Consider the following 20,462-nt stretch of genomic DNA (forward strand, 5'->3'; position numbering starts at 1 on the left):
TGCAGCCTTATACCAGTACGCAGGCTTCTACCTGCAGAAGGTTACAACCTCCTCTCATTCTCCAGCTTCTCCTCGAAGGGAGCTACAACTCCTTAGCTCTTATACTAGCCGATCCTTTTACTAGTACATAGGCACCGACCTACTGAATGCTCCAACCTTCACTTGTTTTTTAGCTACTACTGGAAGGGAGCTACAACCCTCTTAACTCCTGTGCTAGCTGATGTACTAGTACATAGGTGCCGACCTACAGAAGGCTACAAACATCTCTTTTCTTCCAGGGACCACGTTTCATAAATTTTCAGACTGGATACTCCTGAAGCACAACACCATAATCTGAAGGTCGTGTTTCATCCAATTTTCATACTGGACCCATCAATATCATTGAAGCACACAATCAATCAACACTAGTATCATCAATCTTTGAATCACCCAATATTGAATCACTGAAACCATGTCAACAAACTGTAGTCACCAGAACATAAAGCAGAACACAGAACTCTGCAACAATGTTAAGGTCTAGCTGTATCATCAAAAATCATGCATCAGAGTGCATACACTACTTGGAAGAGCCGAACCAGCATGTATACGCAACTTCACCAAATCTAACCAGCGTATATGTCATTAATTACTTACTTATAACTTCTTTGCACTTCCTGACTTCAGACATATCCAGATCATTACATATACAAGGATAATATGAGTGTTAGCAACTAGATCTAGTCCATCAGATCACATAAAGATAAGTCATTATGATCCTGATCCATTATTAGATCTCATTCATCAACACTTAAGCTAAACACAATCAACCAAACTGAATATGCAGAATACTGACACTAGTAAATAGTCATCATAACTCATCAACAACCAGAACCACCTGTAACTTCAAACATCATAGTTCATATGGTATACACTACTTAGATGTATCTAACCTGCGTATGTACGCACTTTTATCATATTCAACCAGCGTATACATCTGTAAATATTCATTCATGATTTGCAGCTATTCCAAACTTGAGTTCTACCCAAATCATAATATTTATAGAACATTACATGCGTCAGTATACAGATCTAGAATAAGTGTGATCAAACCGTATAGAGATGATTCATTCCAAGCCATTAGATCCTAATCTATCCTTAGATCTTGTTCTCCATCAACTGCTGAGATTCCTCCTTAGCTCAGATCAAGCAAAGCATTATGAACCCATAACCTGCATACTAGATCTCATACTTCATTAGATATTCAAGACTTTCTTAGTGCCTTTGCCTAATGATCTTCTCCTCCTTTTATAGTCTTAGGCCTTACTCAATACCATGGTCCAAAACCACTTAGAACCAATACCTTGGACCAAATACCATGGATCACAATACCATGGTCCAAATACCATGGATCACAATAACATGGTCCAAATACCACGGACCAAAACCCAATGTACATGCCTTCCCTTGCATGAAAGTGCGTGTATACGTATACACACCTTTTGGCCTTTTGTCCTTCGGTTCTCTGGCTCTCCATGCGACCAATGCTCACGGCTTCTCCATTTCAAGCCTTTTCGCCCAGCTTAGCGTGCACATCAAAAACCTCCTATGTTTCCTAATCTAGGCCTCCCAGGGGCTAATTTCGCCTCCCGCACAGTTTCCACGAGCCTCGGTCAGCGCGCTTTGATCGAGGTCCTCGTCATTCCACGCTGGATGCCACTGCCACTGGTTTGGGGTGTTTTTGATCGTTGTTTTGAATTCTTTGATGTTTGTCCCAACCTGATACAGTCATGGTTCTTTTGACAGTTCTTTAAGGATCCAATTCGGATCAGGCAGACAAGCTTAAAGATATTATCCTGGAACACAATTTGGTGGATATTTGCACCTCCACTATTATTCCTACTTGGGATAATGGATAGTTGGGCACGAGTTACATTGCTAAGTGACTTGATTGCTTCCTCCTACATGAAAAAATCATCGAGTGGCTTGGGATGGTTTCCTCTCATATTATCAGCTGCCACATATCTAACCATCGCCCTATTGCTCTCCACTGGTGCCAGGATGAGTACCGCGGTGGCTTTCCCTTCAAATTTAACCAGATTTTGCTATAGGATCCCACATATATTGATCTTGTAAACGATGTAAGGCACAGAGATGTGATTTGGCACCCCTCCCATATGAGGTTCTTTCTTGATAAGCTGGGGATCCTACGGAAGGAGACAAAGCAATGGGAGATAAGAAAGAAGAGGCATTTGAATAGAGATCTTGTAGCTATTAAAAATGAACTCTTGGAGATCCGCCCCCACTTATCTAGACACTCTCTCCCGGATGACATTCGAAGCCGCATTCATGCACTGGAATCACAAAGGAAGAAACAGTTGCACCTCAAGGAGACTACATGGAGATTAAAGAGAAGAGCTATCTAGATCCGAGAAGGTGACCAAAACACCAAGTTCTTCCTCAAATATGCTAATTACAGGCGTCAAACCAACTCTATATGTTGAAATATGGCAACAAGAATATTCCAATTTAATTTGTCCTTGAATTAAATTGTGAACTAAAACTAATTTAGTATTAACAGCTACTTGGAAATAATTAATTAATTTATTTTAAATTAATTTGTTGGAGAAATTCAATTTAGAAGTCTTTTTGAAGTCGTGCAAGAGTTATCCTTTAAATTAAGGAGATAATATTGAGTTATATTTGAGTTGTAATTAGTTAACTCAGTTTACTGAGTTAAGTCCAATTAAATTAGTTACAAACTGCTTGAGGAACTAATAGTGAGTTAACAATCAGTTGATGCATTAATGCACTCAACTAGTGCTACTCCAGTTGACTGAAGATTCCCTCATTAGAAACTCATGCATGTAGTCAAGGATTTATCCTTGAGGACTGTGAAGTTTTGATGGATGGGTTTTCCACTTGGTAACAGGAAATCATCCACAAGGAACAATGCAAGGAAATAGGAGTTTGGAGGGCAGAGAGGAAGGCTGGAGAGAAGCCAAGATTTCCTGTGAGCATTTGTGAGAATCGTACTGAGAGTTGGCTAGCTGTGAGAGCTAAGGCTTTGTATAATTCCTATATATTTCCTCCATGTATGATAATACAATAGTGTGGGATTTTTAGCTGAGGCTTTCCCCAAAGTATTTTCATGTGTATTATGCCATTGATTCTTCTTCTTCTGGTTATATTGTTCAACTTGATCTTTAAGCTTCCACAAATTGATAGTAGAAGTAGGTTATAGTATTATGCTTTGATTTATATTGCATTATTGGGTTAACCTACACAGATTTTCTACACTACATGGGAGATTTCTGACACAAATGGAAACAAATGCCATACACAAAAAGATATTAGCCGGGCTACCATCTCCTTTTTTCAGCAAGCCTATTGTCGAAGAACAATGGACTACCCTGAGGATCAAAATTGGGGGAATCAACACTACCCCAACATGTCCAACGACAATGCAAATCCAGCCCTCTTCAAATCTATCTCGGAGAAGGAAATATTGGAGGTATTCAAAACTTTCAAAGGCGACAAGAACCCCAGCCCCGATGATTGGACCGTTGAACTATTCACTCATTTTAGTGACCTCTTTCAAACAGATCTGGTAAACTTGGTTGAAGAATCCCGGGTATAGGGATATGTTCATCCCCTCTTAAAATCCAGCTATACCACATTGATTATTAAGAATCCTTTTTCTCATACCTTCTCAGACTTCCACCCCGTTTCACTCTGTAATCTTGTCTATAAAAGTATCTCTAAGACCATTTCAAACCGTATGCGGCTCATTCTCTCCCTGTTCATCTCCCCACAATAATTCGTTTTTCTTAAAAAACGACAGATACATAATGTCGTTGCTATCACATAGGAATGTATGCATTCTATTCACACTAAGAAATTAAGTGCTGTAATCATGAAGGTGGACCTTAAAAAAGCTTTTGACTGTCTAGATTGGGGTTATTTGTGATTGGTCCTCCATAATGTGGGTATTCAACCCTCCACTGTTGAGTGGATCATGGCATGCATATCAAATGTTCAATTCGCGGTGATTATAAATGGATACCCAATGACATACTTCAAGGCTGGGAGGGGACTTCAATAGGGTTGTTCTCTTTCACCCCTCCTTTTTATTCTGGTGTTGGATGGACTAATCCTACACATTTCAAATGTTGCTGTTGAAGGCCAATTTCAACCACTCCACATCGGAAGAAATATTTGGATCTCCCACAGCTTCTTTTTTGATGACGTGCTCATCATGGGGATCCTCAACAGGTTTTCTTGGCTACACCTTTTCCATATTTTCACTAAATTTGGAAATGCAACTGGTCTAATAATGAACCAAAGTAAATCTTCTATTGTTCATGATCATGGTGATATGGATATTACTGATTACATTGCTAGTTTATTTGGGATTGCTTCTAAGAACATGTCTGGTGGTATGAAATATCTTGGCTTCCATATTAAGCCATGTAACTACAGGATCTTAGACTGGAAGTGGCTTGTTGACCAATTCTATCAGAAAATTTTGGGCTGGGAATTTAAATGCCTTTATATGGGAGGATGCTTCACTCTAACTCAGGCTGTGATAACTCAAATGGGTGTGTATTGGGCACACTTATTCCATCTGCCCATCACCATCATCAAAAAATTAAATGGGATCATTGCTCATTTCATCTGGTCCGGAATGTGACAAAAGCATAAGTATCATCTTACCAAACTTGATCATATCTCCATGCTGAAGCGGCTGGGAGGCCAGGGCATATTGCATTTGAAGAGATTTTGCTATTCTCTTCTGCTCAAATCATTATGGTGTGACATCTTTGGAGAGGGAACCATGAGTGCAATCATAAAACATAAATACCTGAAAGACATTGAATTTATGGTCTGGATGCGTAGGGGATGTATTGGCTACAATGTCGGCTCTACTGTCTGCGTAGCTTTACAAAAATCAGTCATTATTTTCTATCACTTCTCACATGGAAACTAAGTACTGGACACCACATTGCTATTGGACAAGATTGCATATGGGGCCTTGACGATATTGACGCAATCTCAGACCCCCTCCTACATGGTCTTAATGACAATGGCATATACTTTTGGAAACATGTCATTTTGACTTGGAATAACAATTGCCCAATTTGGAAACACTCCACGGAGCTGGGATTGTATGGACAGACTGTTGTGGAATGGGAAAAGATCCGCACACAACTATAGCTGACCGGGATCTGCAGGGATTCAGAAAGAGATTCAATTGCATGGAGGAAAAATGAAGGGCGACAACATCATGGTGACAGATATCACAAACTCTGTTGTTGGGATACCATTCAACCTGAGGTATGCTAGTTTTCAAAATTTTGGAATTCTCACATCCCTACAAAAAACACTCTTTTGCTCTGGTTATTCTAGAGGAACAAAAATTTGACATGGGCATGTAGGTTTTAACCCTGTACAGAAATTACCTGCATACGAATTCTAAAACACAGAAAATAAACAATGCGAGACAATAAAACATAAAACACATATACACAAAGCTTTTCCCTTGGATCCCAAAACTGGGACTACCAGCTTGATTTTTCATTTTTTTCTTTCAATGTTACAATACATATTTATACATGCCGAAGCATCCAATACCATGGACCGAAAACCATCACATCCAAAACCATGGACCAAAAACCATCGCATCCAAAACCATGGACCGAAAACCATCGCGTCCAAAACCATGAGCGAAAACCATACACAAAACCATAGGTAGGTCCGCCCAACCTAATATAGCGTCCCAAAAAAATTTCCCAGGGCACTGCCCTGGACCTCGTAGAGGGGGGCTACCTACCCACCTTAAACCCCCTGTGACCCCCCCACTACACAATGAAGGCGGGGCTCCGCCCTCCCCTCTAACCCCTCGATTAGCTACGTGGGCTAGTTGTGGAAAGAATATACCACAACCTAACATTCTCCCACTTGTTGTTTTCTTTCCATAGGAGGCCACAAAAGAGCTTAGTCATTTATCCAGGCCTAAAATGCCCATTGTTTCTCTACACCAAGAGAACTTCTCAGAGCTCACAGATTTTGTCAATGCATTTGCAATATTCTTCAAAGCATCCACCTATCCCAGCAACAACTTTTTTCCTTCTATCATATCCCTCACAAAGTGATACTGAACATCAATGTGCTTTTTCCTTGAATGATAAGCAAGGTTATTTGCCAAAAAAATTGTACTTTGGCTGTCACAGTCTATCCTTATAGCTCCTTGTACTACACCCATACTTGAACACAATCTCTGCAACCAAACTGCTTCCTTTCTTGCATGAGTGGTTGCCATGTATTCTGCCTTTGTAGTTGATAATGCCACTACAGATTGTTTCTTACTCATCCAGCTAACTTCACCTCCAAATAGGTTAAACACATACCCACTTGTAGATCTTCTCTGATCCATATCTCAAGCCCAATTTGCATCAACAAAGCCATGAATATCCAAAAGTTTGTCCAATCCTGGTCTTCCTTGGTAGCACAAACCATAATCACTAGTTCCATGCAAATACCTAAAAACCCGCTTCACTGTTGTCCAGTGCTCCTTCCATAGTTTTGACATAAACCTACTCAATACTCCCATTGTATGTGCAATGTTTGGTCTAGTATAGACCATTGCATACATCAAGCTACCGACTACACTTGCATATGGAACACGAGACATGTCCTCTTCCTCTCCTTGTGTCTTGGGACACTGTTGGGCAGATAACTTTACACCTACAGGAATAGGAACCTTCACCAGTTTACTATCCTGCATATTAAACCTCTACAGTATTGTCTCAACATACTTCCTCTTGTTTAACTAGAGCTTCCTCTTTTCCTGATCTCATTTAATTTCCATGCCCAAAATATAGCTTGCAGCACCAAGATCTTTCATGTCGAATTTGGAGGACAATTGGGTCTTCAAATCTTGGATAATTTCTTTGTCATTTCCAACCAGCAACATATCATCCACATATAAGACCAAATAAATAACACAGTCACCAGTTAATTTAAAATACACATAGTGATCTGCTTTGCTTCTGGTGAAGCCAAGTCCCCGTATAAATGTATCCAATTTCTGATACCACATCCTTAGTGATTGTTTTAACCCATACAAAGACTTCTTTAACTTGCATACTAGTTATTTCTTACCCTTCACCACAAAGCCTTCAGGTTGCTTCATGTAGATCTCCTCTTCCAGAACCCTGTGAAGAAATGTTGTCTTCACATCCATCTGTTCTACCTCAAAATCAAAAGTAGCAACAATAGATAAAAGTAATCTAATAGAAGCTACCTTAGAAACAAGAGAAAAAATATCACCAAAATCAATTCCCGACACCTGGGAATAACCTTTTGCTGCCAATCAAGCTTTGTATTTCTCCACCTTTCCTTCTTCATTAGTTTTCTTCTTGAGCACCCATTTGCTTCCAATGGGTTTCCTTCCAGCTGAAAAATCCACCAGATCCCATGCCTCATTTTTGTGCAAAGATGCCATTTCATCAACCATAGCCTCTTTCCAGAGTTTGACATCTCTGAATCTACTGCTTCCTTCACAGTTCTAGGATCATCATCAGTAATAGATAAAGAAAAAATTGAACAGAAAGCAGATGGACTATACCTTTCTAGCTGCCTTCTTTCTCGAACTAATCTTCTCACACCTGGAGTTTGTGGCTCTTCATCTTCTGATTCTTCCTCCTTATGCTCAAATTCTATCTTCTCAAGTTCCTTTGGTTGGACTTCATGTTTAATAACATCTTTTACCTCTCTGAACACCACATCTCGGCTGTACAGAACCTTCCTTGTTACTGTGTTCCAAAGCTTATAACCCTTTAAACCATCCTTATACCCAATAAAGATGCACTTTTCATATTTACTATCCAATTTTGTTCTTTTCTCCTTTGGAACATGTACATATGGATCACATCCAAATACCCTTAAATGTAAAAGAGAGGGTTTCTTACTAGTCCATACCTCTTGTGGAGTCTTATCCTCCAACGCTGATGAAGGTGACATGTTGACTAGGTAACATGCAGTCTCCATCGCCTCTGCCCAGAATTCCTGTCCTAGCCTGGCACCATTGAGAATGCTTCTTGCCCTTTCCATCAACGTCTTGTTCATTCTTTCTGCAACTCCATTTTGCTCAGGTGTATATGGAGTAGTCTTCTGTCGTGTTATACCACACTTCTTACAGAATTCTTCAAATTCCTTACTACAAAACTCTGCACTGTTATCTGACCTCAGCACCTTTATCTTCTTTTCTGTCTGGTTTTCAACCAGAGCCTTAAATTCTTTAAACCTGTCAAAGACTTCAAATTTCTTCTTGAGGAAATATATCCATATATTCCTTGAGAAGTAATGTATAAATGATACATAGTACATAGACTTACCCAATGATGAAACCTTCATAGGTCCAAACACATCACTATGCACAAGCTCTAATATCTGTTTCACCCTCTTACCACCAGAGGGGAACCTCACCCAATTCTGCTTCCCATATACACAATTTTCACAAAAATCAAAATCCAGAGAGATATTGGTCATACCTTCTACCATACCTTTACCATGAAGTATTCAAAGGCCCTTCTCTCCAATATGTCCAAGCCTTTGATGCCATAGCATGGCATTTTCTCCAAAGGCCACTAGTTTTTCTACTCCACTTTCAGGAACTGCAGAACTGTTGCACCCATCAATAACAGTGGTACCTTGCAGCTTGTATAGATTTCCAATCCTAACTCCCTGCATCAATACCAGTGCTTCCCAAACCATCTTGTAAGTATATTTCTCGAACACTATTTTTACACCCACATCATCTAGCTGGCTTACATAAATCAGATTTCTGACCAATGCAGGAATATGCAGAACACCTAGAAGTGTTCTAACCCTTCCACCTTGCAACTTCAACTTTACTTTTCTGCAACCAACAATTCTAGACTTCCTATCATCCCCTAAGAAGACATCACCACCATCATATTTCTCATACTTTCAAAACCACTCTTTATGGGGAGTGAAGTGAAAGGATGCACTTGAGTCAATCAACCATGCTTCATGATATACATGTGTACTTGAAGAAGCCAAGTACACATCCCCACCTTCATCTGAGGTGGTTTTCACCTCTACAGAAGGAGTATCATCAGATCCCTTTCCTTTGTCAGGAGCTTTAGATTTACAGTCCCTTTTGTAGTGCCCTTCCTTTCCGCATTTCCAACAAACCACCTTTATAGGTTTTCCTCGAGATTTAGATCTCCCTCTAGATTAAGATCTCCCACCTGATGACTTCTTTTTGTTTCTCTTCTAGGACCGTCCTCGTATAGATAAGGCATCACCATTCTGGCACTCCATATTTTTCTGTCTCATCTCCTCCATTAGCAAGGATGAGACTATTTCATCAAACTCCAAGGCAATTGCACTGCTACCTATTGCAATAACCAGACTGTCCCACGAATCTGGTAGAGAACACAACAAAATGATGCACTTATCTTCATCTGAAATTTTAATATCAATAGATAATAACTAACTTACCACAGTATTAAATGTGTTCAGATGCTCTATCACCGAGTCTCCATCTTTCATCCTTAGGTTATACAACTTTTTGCATAGGAACAATTTATTCACCAGAGATTTAGATTGGTAAAAATTCCCTAACTTGTCCCACAAAGCCTTAGCTATAGCTTCCCTTGATACATTTAGCAATACTGAATCTGAAATACATAATCGCATTGTGCTCTTTGCCTTCCGATCCAACTTCTTCCATTCTTCATCGGACACTCCGGTTGGTTTATTACCCATATCTACCGCGATCCACTGATCTTTATCCACCAACAGATCCTCCATCTTCAGTTTCCACAACTCAAAAATCTGACCATTAAATTTCGCGATCTCTATCTTTCCACTAGTCACCATCTTCTTTCACCACCAGAATCGATTGCGTAGATCTGCCACTGAACAGGGTCTACCACAGGCCCGAGCGAAACCCCTTAGCAATAAAGGCATCCCTTTGAAACCAAAATAGCTCTGATACCAAATGTAGGTTTTAACCCCATATAGAAATTACCTACATACGAATTCTAAAACACAGAAAATAAACAATGCGAGAGAATAACACATAAAACACATATACACAGATATTTTCCCCTGGATCCCAAAACTAGGACTACCAGCTTGATTTTTCAATTTTTTTCTTTCAATGTTACAATACATATTTAGGCATGTGAAGCATGGATCAAAAACCATTGTGTCCAAAAACCATGGAACGAAAACCATCGTGTCGAAAACCATGTGTGAAAACCATGCACAAAACCATAGGTAGGTCCCCCCAACCTAGTATAGGGTCCAAAAAAAATTTCCCGTTCCGCTGCCCTAGACCCCGTAGAGGGGGGCTACCCACCCCCCTAAAACCCCTTGTGACCCCCCCACTGCGCAATCAGCACAACGAAGGGGGGGCTCCACCCCCCTCTAACCCCTCGATTAACTATGTGGGCTAGTCGTGGAAGGAATATAACACAACCCAACAAGGCAAACCTTCAAAAAAGAAATTGGTCCAGTCCCAGGATTTTTGTTCTATGCAGGAGTGCGGAAGAAGATAATTGGCATCTATTCAGTGTGTGTCCCGTGGTTTCTAAAATTTGGCAAAACCTGGCTGCCACATATGGACTCCAGCTCCCACAATTCACTTACATAATTGACTGCCTTGAATGGTGGAGTCAACAACACATTACATGGTGCTATATTCCTCCTATTTTCCTTTTGGAGATCTGGAGATGGAGGAACAACATTATTTTCAATGACTACGAAGAAAACTGTGCATTGGTGATGGAAACAATCAAAAGAACACTCTCATCTGAACTACAATTGGGCATGACCACTATAAAGACTAAAAAAACCAAAACAGGCCCAGAGATCATATACCCTGCGGGGTTTTTTGACGATGCATCACAATGCAGCACATGCGAATGTAGTTTCATAATCCTATTTTCACCTCTGAAAACATATCATGTTCACCGGGGTGCGGGTAGAGGCACCAATACAAAAGCAGAGGCAATGGCATTATGTGGTATACTCTGATTTGTTATTTTCCTAGATATTCCTTCTATTCACATTTTTGGGGACTCAAAGATCATCATTGATTATGTCTGTGGCCAGGCTACCATAAACAAGCCCTCACTACACGACTGGTTACAACAAATCACAACACTCTAGAGTTCACTCCATCACTCCTCGATTCATCATATTAGCAAGGAGTTCAATATAGATGCGGACAGTCTCTCCAAAAAATGCATTCTGGACAAACTGGATGGCTTACACATTGAGATCAAGATGGAAGACACTTGCATGGAGGTCGGGATGCTGCCACTACTGGGATAAAATTACTCATCCATACATACTTTTTTTTTTATTATCTGATAGATCTTCTCTGACATTCTCTGTCTATTAGTAACTAGTTACAACATTTCAGAATTTCATACAATGTCTATTATCAGCTATACATGCCTTAACTGTTATATTAGATCTTTCTGAAAATCCACTATTATTATAGGTCATGATATTGCTACATGGACTGGTTATAGGGATAAATATTTGTATGATTTCATGATCGCTGGTATGCACCTATACTATCTCTGATATTGTTGTTGTTTTGGATGCTTCACCATGAAGCAAATGTAACTATTTTATGACTGAATATAACGCTTTTTTCATTCTGAATATATATATATATATATATATATATATATATATATATATATATATATATATATATATATATATATATATATATATATATATATATTAATTAGAGATTATGTTATTTGCAAATTTGTATTTAATATTGGTTTCTTCCTTAAGTAATAAAATATTTATTTATATTATATTTATTATAGTGAATTTATTAGAAACAAATATATTATACATTAAACTTAAATTATGAGAAACAAATATATTATATATTAGAATTTAATTTCTAAATTATACAGATAATAATTTTATTTATTTATTAAAATTAAATTAATTAATTAAAAATTTTAATGATTTATTTACTAGAAAATAGTATAATCATTTTTAATTAACAACTTTATCTTGTTAAAATAATATTTTATTTTTTGTATTTGTAATTATATTGTGGGAGGAGTGGTTTTGAGCTTTATTGTAGGAGGAGTGAAATCCCTTTTTACAACAATGTTGTGACTGGTACCTAACAAAACAACATAACGCAGGTGGATCAAGAGCCTCTTTAGGGAATGACAATAATTGAGATAGCCCAATTCTTGGAGCACAGTGGCAATCTCGCAAAGTAGTAAACCCAAAAGTATGTGGTACAACCTAACAAACTAGGGGGTTATCTCCAACATATGAAAGAGCATGCCATCATATGCAAATTGATAGGTATTTGGCCAACTTATAGGGATTTGGTGAAGTGGATTCAAACCAAATGGTAACCTAAAGGCCAAATAGATATGAAATTAGGGGCCAAAGGTTCTTTATGGTGATTTTCTCTAATCTAGAAGGCAAGACTAGGGTATTCAAAAAGCAACCTTACTTCTTTAACAATGTTGTCCTATTCATGATGTTATGGGAAGAATGTTATAATATAAAGAAGGGGAAATTTGTGAAATCCCTAGTCTAATTGCGTCTTTTCTCATTGCTAGAGGATTTTTGGGACCCTAATATTCTTGAAGGAATTGGAAATTTTGTTGGAACCTTTTTGAATATCTCAAAGGCTATAAAGGGAGGTTGTTATACCTCATACACTATAATATATATGAACATTTCTCATCTGCTCACATAATCAATAGATATTTCCTACCATGACGAAGTCTAGACTCAACCTCAGGACAACGAGCATGTTCCATTCATGTGTTTCCATTTCCAGGAGCAGGGCCACCTATTTATAGATTTTCCACTCAAGAAAGTGGAAATGCAAGAGGAAATCACACGAGTAAATACAAATGGATTCCAAAATGTGGTTAATAAGTATAGAATCCCTAAACACTAGTTGGTTCTATTGGAGCAAAACAATATTTCAATGGAAATGACTATTTTGACACTTGTGAATCAAGAGGAAAACATTGAGCTTTAAGAAGTGTTAGAAAAGGAAAATACTAAGATGGGGGATTGAATCAATATTGTTAGAATTAAGAAAAAAAAATCACTTGCAATGACACCAATAAAATTTCCAACAATTTATATAAGCATGGCAAGAAATAGCATACATAACACAATGAGAACACACAAATTCTTTAAATATTTTTTCCACTCCTTCTCAAAGGCAAGCCACAACTTGTTAAAAACTTCTCTAGCTGCAACCAACATGAAGAAACCACTCCTTGATTTATCAACTACAACTAAAAGGAGCTACAATCCCTAAGTTTATCAACTACCACTAAAAGGAGCCCCAACCTCTAACTTTTACCAACAACTACCAGAAGGAGCTACAACCCCTACCTTGCAAGCTACAACTTGCCTAACCTCAATGATTCATCTTTCATACAATTTTCATACTCAAATCATGAAGTCATTCCCTTTTACAAAACAAATAATTTTGTCACTTCAATCACTTACCAAAACCACCATTAAAACACCTTCAACAATATCTGATTATTGAACAAATCACCAAACAGACCAAAAACTTCAATATACGAATCTCACCAACATCCATTCATCATTTCAATTTTGCAAATCAAATTCAATTTTTCTTTATTTTGGACTAACATTTTAGTTTTCTGAAATTTAATTATCTTGCACGTTTACACCTGCATGAATCTTTTATTTTTTGTCATTGTCTTTTTTCTGTCAAGTCATCTACATCTGCTCTCCAAGTCTTCAAATAGTCCTTACTTATTTCTACAAGATTAACTGATCTTAACTGCTCAATTTTGTTACTTTGGAATGTTTTAGAATTTAGTAGTGCTTCTTCTATTTTTGTGAATCTCCAAACTTAGTGTTTTGGCTAAATTTACCTCCAAAAATATCCATGTTTCCATCAGAGATGTTAACTCCTTTAGTCCTATTTATTTTAAAATTTAACACTCCACCATTTATTTGGCATAAATTCCAAAATTAGCTATTGATCCATTCTTGCATTGAGGCTTTCAAATCTTGGCCCAAAGCTCTTTATTTTTAGCACCAAAGAGCTTTAAACATTGCTATCAGCTCATTCAAACAAGGCCTTTAATCATGGTTCAAAACACTTTTCATATATAAAACACTTCTATTTATAACTTTGTTGGCCCATTTGACTATATAGAGGGCCTAATACCTTATATTATTTTTCATTTCTCTGTGCTCTAAGTCTTCATGTTGCAATAAAATCTCGACCTGGTGCTTTAGCTTGGACCCTGCCTTTATTTCCTCTGCGCTCTATTCTCATTGGTCGTTGGTTGTTTCCCTATATGTCAATGTGTCCTAAAGATGATTCAGCTTAGAGATTACTCTTTTGCACTATTTCTAAACCTTCCAAGGTCTAAGGGCTGGAACGATGTGTCTTGGTGGGAACCACCATCACACTCATGAGCCAATAAACAATTGATCATGGTGAGTTGTCACTAACAACTCCCACATCTTCCTCGCGCCTAGTTAGCCTAGAATTCTTCACCTTACGCTCTTTCGAAACCTTCCAGGGAAATCCTTCTGGGGTGACATCATGCTCACATCACTTACGTCACATGGTTCCATGTCAGTGGTGACACGTGTCACTCATATTTGTCCCACTTGACCACCTAAGAACATGGAAAATGCATGCCACATGTCCCCTATATCGACATCATGCTGACACCATCATCCTATTATGCCTCCATATTATCATGCCAAGCCAATCAAGCATTGCCACGTGTCTGCTAGTGAGGAGAAAGAAAGAGTCTAGGGCCTTTATGTTTTTGCATTTATTTCATTATTAAATTTATAAGGGCCCTGAGCCATTTTCTTTGCTATGTCAACTGCCACATTGGTCGACAACTGGCCATCCCCGCTCCTCTAAGCTTTCCATTTCCTTTGTCTCTTTTAGGGAGGACCTCCACAATGAGTTGTTACATATGGCCCACAATTGCAAAGCTTCCACTAATGAGAGCCTTTGTCATCGTTATGTGGACAATCCACCTTAACCCAGGCTTATGTCATCCCAGCTATTCCCTTTGTGCTCAACTTTGAATCCTTTTTTGATACACTCGATGGGATTACATGTTATATGAGCTCCACCATTAGCGAATAAAAACTCTTTCCACCGTTGTGTTTCCATGCCACATCCACTTGGAACATCACTTACCCATGCTGCTAACACCTGTGTCAGGTTTGTCATATGTGGCAAACTTAACTTGCCCCAAATTATCCTCCATCAACTTAGCTCTATAATTTTGATAATGGGGGTTACCTGACTTTGACTAGAAATAACTTATGATCTAGGAGGGAATTTTTGGACTTCCATATACCATTAGAAATCTCTTTCAGATCTCTATCCATCCAAGAACTTTCCATAGGCTTATGAGGTGATATGTTATATAGGAAATGGCTCCAAAGTCTCTACACCTTCTTCATCTTTGTCTTTTACCTACCTTGAGTTGATCTTCATACTGCTTGCAATCATCTTTACTTTTTCCTTCATCCTTATCACCTTTTCCATCAATGGAAAAACATCCCTAATAGGAAGACCTAATGGTCATATAGACAATTGGGGAGGCTTCCCAAGGGAAACCCCTGAAACCCCAACTGGTGCCCAACTGAGAACCAAAAAAGGAGGGATCTACCCACAATTGAGGAGGCTGAGAAGTTGGAAGAAGAGAATTCATAAACCCTAAGTATAGAAGAGAAGTTTGTGATGAGGTTAATCCAAGAATGGGTGCACCTATAACCAAAATCCATGTTAGATGACCAAAAAAACTTGTATTATCAAATGTATGTTTAGTGGAAGAATCAAGTAATGGCAAGGTATGGGAGAATGACATGATAAGTGCAAGGATAGGAGTCCAAACCTAGAAAGATAGAGGCTAGGAACAAATAATTAGAGAAAATAGGAAAAAGGGTAGAAGAACCACCACAAAAGAAATCAAAATGTGGGTGATTTTCTAATGCACTCAATGCAGGTAGTTGTGCTTCTAGAGATGTTTTCCTTCCCTCAAAATTATACTCAATGGAGATAATCACTTGGAATATAAATGGCCTTAATAATCGAGGTAAACAGAGGCACCTCGGGAAGAGAATAAACAAAGAAAAACCAATAATTGTCATGTTACATGAAAAAAAAAGTATCCAATGAGGAGGTTCAAGACATCACAAAATGATGTTTGAGGGGATGAGGGACAATGGCCCGGGATGTAAGAGGCCTCACAATGGGATTTACAATGGTGTGAAAAATGTGAAAATCCTTATATGTCTCTAAATAGGCCCATTGTATTGAGGATGCCAAGGCGGGTAGTTTGCTTATTTTTCATTTATTTTGATCATTTCATTCCAATCATAATGTCTACATTATGTAGTAGGATGACTATCTCCTACTTGTCGTATTGTATGCCAATGATCTTTTGATCACAAGATCTTTAACCTACATTCTTGATATGAAAATTAAATTGCATGACAAGTTTCTTATGACTCATTGAAAGTTGCCACATTTTTTTGAGAGAAAAATACCATTATATTTCCTTGGAAAAGGATTATATATGTTTCTCCTATGAGGTCCCTTACTTTGGGCCTCAAGCTTGTAAAAAGAATTATTCCATCTATTGGAAACATAATCGTTGGGATTATGTAAATTTCGCACAATCACTTGAGTGGAAGGTGAAAAGCCTCATATGAAGGCCATTGGAGAGAATTCCAGGAGACCTATATTAATGTGTATATTTTTTGAGTACTATGCATTTTACTTCTATTCTAATTCTATCTTCCAATCTCATTAGTTCACACCATCTTTAATGAAAAATTATTTTATATAACTTCAAAATTAGTCCCTATCTAGTTTATCATTCTGCCACTCCCCTTCCTCATTCCTTCTCAAACCCTTGAGATCCTCATTCATGTCATACTCTCCTCCCTCCTCTGCCTCTACGCTAATTTTTCTCCTTCCCTAGTCCTCTCCTATTCCCTACATGTTTACCTTTTACATGTTTACCTTTTTCATAATAGAGAGATGAAAGTTCCCTTGTTGGTGATGTGCATTAACAAGGGAGGTTCAAGATATAAAAGGGAATATTATCATCAATAAATGGACTTGAAGGAACATGAGGAGATCTCACTTGCACTACTCTACAATCTACAAGGTGGAAGACATAGTTGGAAAACCACTTGGGGGAATGTAAGAGAACAAGGAATCCTACAAGGTGGTTGAGTACAAGCAATTAAATGTTATGGAAGGAAACAAGGTCTCATAGAAACACCTCAAGTAGAAGAATGGGAAGTGGAGGACTCTATTGTATCCCTCTTGAACATGTTTTTTCAAATTATCATTTATGTGATTCACTGTGTCATGGATATATTTGTTCTTGACTCCCTATGTGTATCTTAGCCAATGGAAAAACCAGAGATCAAAATCTAAGTGTATAAAAACTAATGTTACCTTAAGTCTTAGTTGTTTTTTAAATATTACATATTTTGTCATTTTCTATTTTTAATTAAGACCAATTATATAGTGAAACTACATTTATTATTTTTAACGCACATCCAATGTAGAAAAATTACTCCTTTGCCAAAAATAATCTATTATTGTTGTGAAAAAATAAAAATATTACAAATATAAATACAACATATCTAAACATCCACTTTTGGGTTTTTTCCCTTCCATATAAATATGTTTAACTTTATTTTCCTTTTATTTTAATTTTTAGATGTTTCCATTATACATGCTTTTATTCTTAAAGTTGTTTATTTTTAAAGCTGTTTTATATATTTTGTTTTATTATTAAGAGTTTTACTTTTAACATTTACAATTATTATGAGATTTTATTTGAAAGCTCTCTTTGGGCTTTCATTTTTGTGTTGGGTGATTTAAAAATTAAATATGTTTAAATTTTTATTCAATTCTAAATATAAGATAAAAGTATAAGATAAATGTGACACCGCCATTATCATTATTATTACTGCCACCACTCTAACTTCCAGGGATAACCACTTCACCTTTAAAGTACATGAGATTTAAACAAAGAACATCATAATTCACATAATATTATATAACACAGGCTTGCCAGGTGAGTTACTTATGAGACCATATTCATTTATTTTTTAAAATATGTTATTTATAACACAGGCTTGCCAGGTGAGTTACTTATGGGACCATATTCAATTATTCTTTAAAATATTTTTTGTTTGTATTAATTAAATTTTAATATAATTGTATTAAATTTTATGTAACTGTAATTTTTTAAATCTAAATTTTTTAAAGCTTCTTCAGACAGTTGGTCCGAAGCGATGAATGTTTATATGGAATTTGTCTACCCTGGCTGCTTGCTCATCGATCGGAGGAGATTCATGAACTGTTTCAGAGCGTCATGTCCCCTGCTCAGCCTCGTTGCATAAACAACGTGCGATTTGAAGTTAGACTGGAACCAGATAACCACGCCCACTGTCAACTTCAATTGATTTTATAAACCAAAAATTGTCAACTTAAATTGATTTTATAAATCAAAAATTTAGTATCGCATTAAAATTAACGTATTATGAACCGAACCTTACTCAAGAATTTCCGAGTTTTTTCCGCCATTACGGCCGAACTTGGTAACGATGCATAAAACTAAATTTATGACCGTGGTACTCATGCATTGCATCAAATAAATCACCAACGATTTCAAAACATTTTTCTTATTTCAAATCAACCATGAATCGATAAGTACATTAAAGAGAAGTGAGAAGACTCTGTAAACAGGAGCAGGATTAGAATTAAGTCGATGGAATACTGTGAGTTTCATGGCATATGATGTTATGCATATTAATAAACTTTCTCCTTCATTAAACGAACGATTTGCAGAAAGACTGACACAAATTAGTGTTTTTAAAGAAATGTTGTGCATTGAATTGAGGCTTACAATGAGCGTGCTGCATTTCTTCTGTGCATAGACCTGGTAGGTATGAACCCAAGTTTCCAACAAATCATAACAGCAAAAAATACGCCCAGGAAAGCAACAACAAAATATAGGGCCAGAAACGCAAATGTTATGCGGTATCTTGCACGCTTCTTCAAGTCTCCATCAGAGGGAACATGGTGTGCAATAACGTACTCCTGCCAAGTGCGAGGGCCATAGAGAGCCGTGGCGCCATCGATATCATCATTGGTCAACTTGCGCTTTACCTTTCTGGCTTCAAGACCGGGAAACATGACGGAGCCATTGACATTGGAATGGTGCAGCCCAATCAGATGCCCAATCTCGTGGAGCGCCACCGTCTCAAGATCCACGGCGGAGGTGTCATTCGTGATGGCCATGCTCACCGTCCAAAGCTCGGCGTTGTCGAGGTGAAATCGGCCGTCCTCCGGTCCAAACGCGTGCGACAGTACGCCCAGACGCCCGTCGAAGGGAAATCCATCTGCATGGTCTCCGTCGACGAACTCAATCTTTATATTCGCCCCTTCAAAGTCATGGGTCTCCTGGAAATATATGGGAACCACAGCACCCCACGACGCGAAGGCGGAAGCCACTGCAGACCTAATGTCGTCGCTGGTGACGATGGGGGATTTGGCGAAGTTGGAGAAGCCGTAAGTCAGATTTCTTGTGGTCTTCCATTTACTACCCAACAACTCCCATTTCTGGGCCTCCAGTTGAGTAGCCAACCGGCTGCCATATTTGTGACTCCATAATCTGGCTTTCGGTTTGGGAAGGAGCATGAGAGGCCACCCGTCTCGAACGTCTTCCCTCCCGCATCTGGGCACCCGCAGAACGTCCAGTGTGGCTCTGTCTAAAATTCCCGTCACAGAAAGATTGAAGCTCCTCTGGTACAAACGGACGGCCGCCTCTAGGTGGTCGTCGAACAGCGGCGTGGGTGGCGTGTGAGGCGGCAGATATCCCAAGGTTCCCAGAAACTTCTTCAACTCCATGAGTCCACTGTGCGTGTCTCCTTTCTGCAAGTTGCTCAGCAAATCAAATTTTGACGCCGCAGTGATACGCTGCTTTTCGGCTTTCGGGTGATTCATCGACGGGATGTTAGCCGTACTACTACTGATTATATCCATTCGTCCGTGGGATGAGGTAGCCTTGGCCAAGAAAACAGCCACCAGAACTACTAAGCCTATCAGCCCTCTGCACAGATACCGTATTGTGGCCATTAAATCTCTGCAGCTCTTAATAATTGCCTTGAACCTGACAACACTTAAATCTCCAAACCCAAATAACAATTTCTCCAGTCAATTCATCAAATAGAAAATTAAGCCACATCTACTTATGATTCTCTTCCTGTTCGTCCGTGGAAGGAGGTGGCCTTGGCCAAAAGTGCCACCACAATTATAAAGCAAAGCATAGCAGCGCTCTACACAGATAGCGTAGTTCAGCTGTTAATAATCGCCTTGAACCTGA

The 20,462-nt window shown here is 38.4% G+C and overlaps 1 protein-coding gene across 1 annotated transcript; it reads right to left on the bottom strand.

The window, feature by feature from the left end:
* Positions 1-18,979: 18,979 nt before the first annotated feature.
* Positions 18,980-20,215, bottom strand: LOC149204997 (metalloendoproteinase 1-like). The gene has a single exon (XM_089397267.1). The coding sequence runs from the start codon at positions 20,213-20,215 to the stop codon at positions 18,980-18,982; it is 1,236 nt and encodes a 411-aa protein (XP_089253393.1).
* Between the last annotated feature and the right edge of the window lie 247 nt (positions 20,216-20,462).

This window comes from Pinus tabuliformis, chromosome 1_2 (genome assembly GCF_031772625.1).
Source record: "Pinus tabuliformis cultivar Carrire ecotype Pingquan chromosome 1_2, CPIR1, whole genome shotgun sequence".
Taxonomy (NCBI): Eukaryota; Viridiplantae; Streptophyta; class Pinopsida; order Pinales; family Pinaceae; genus Pinus; species Pinus tabuliformis.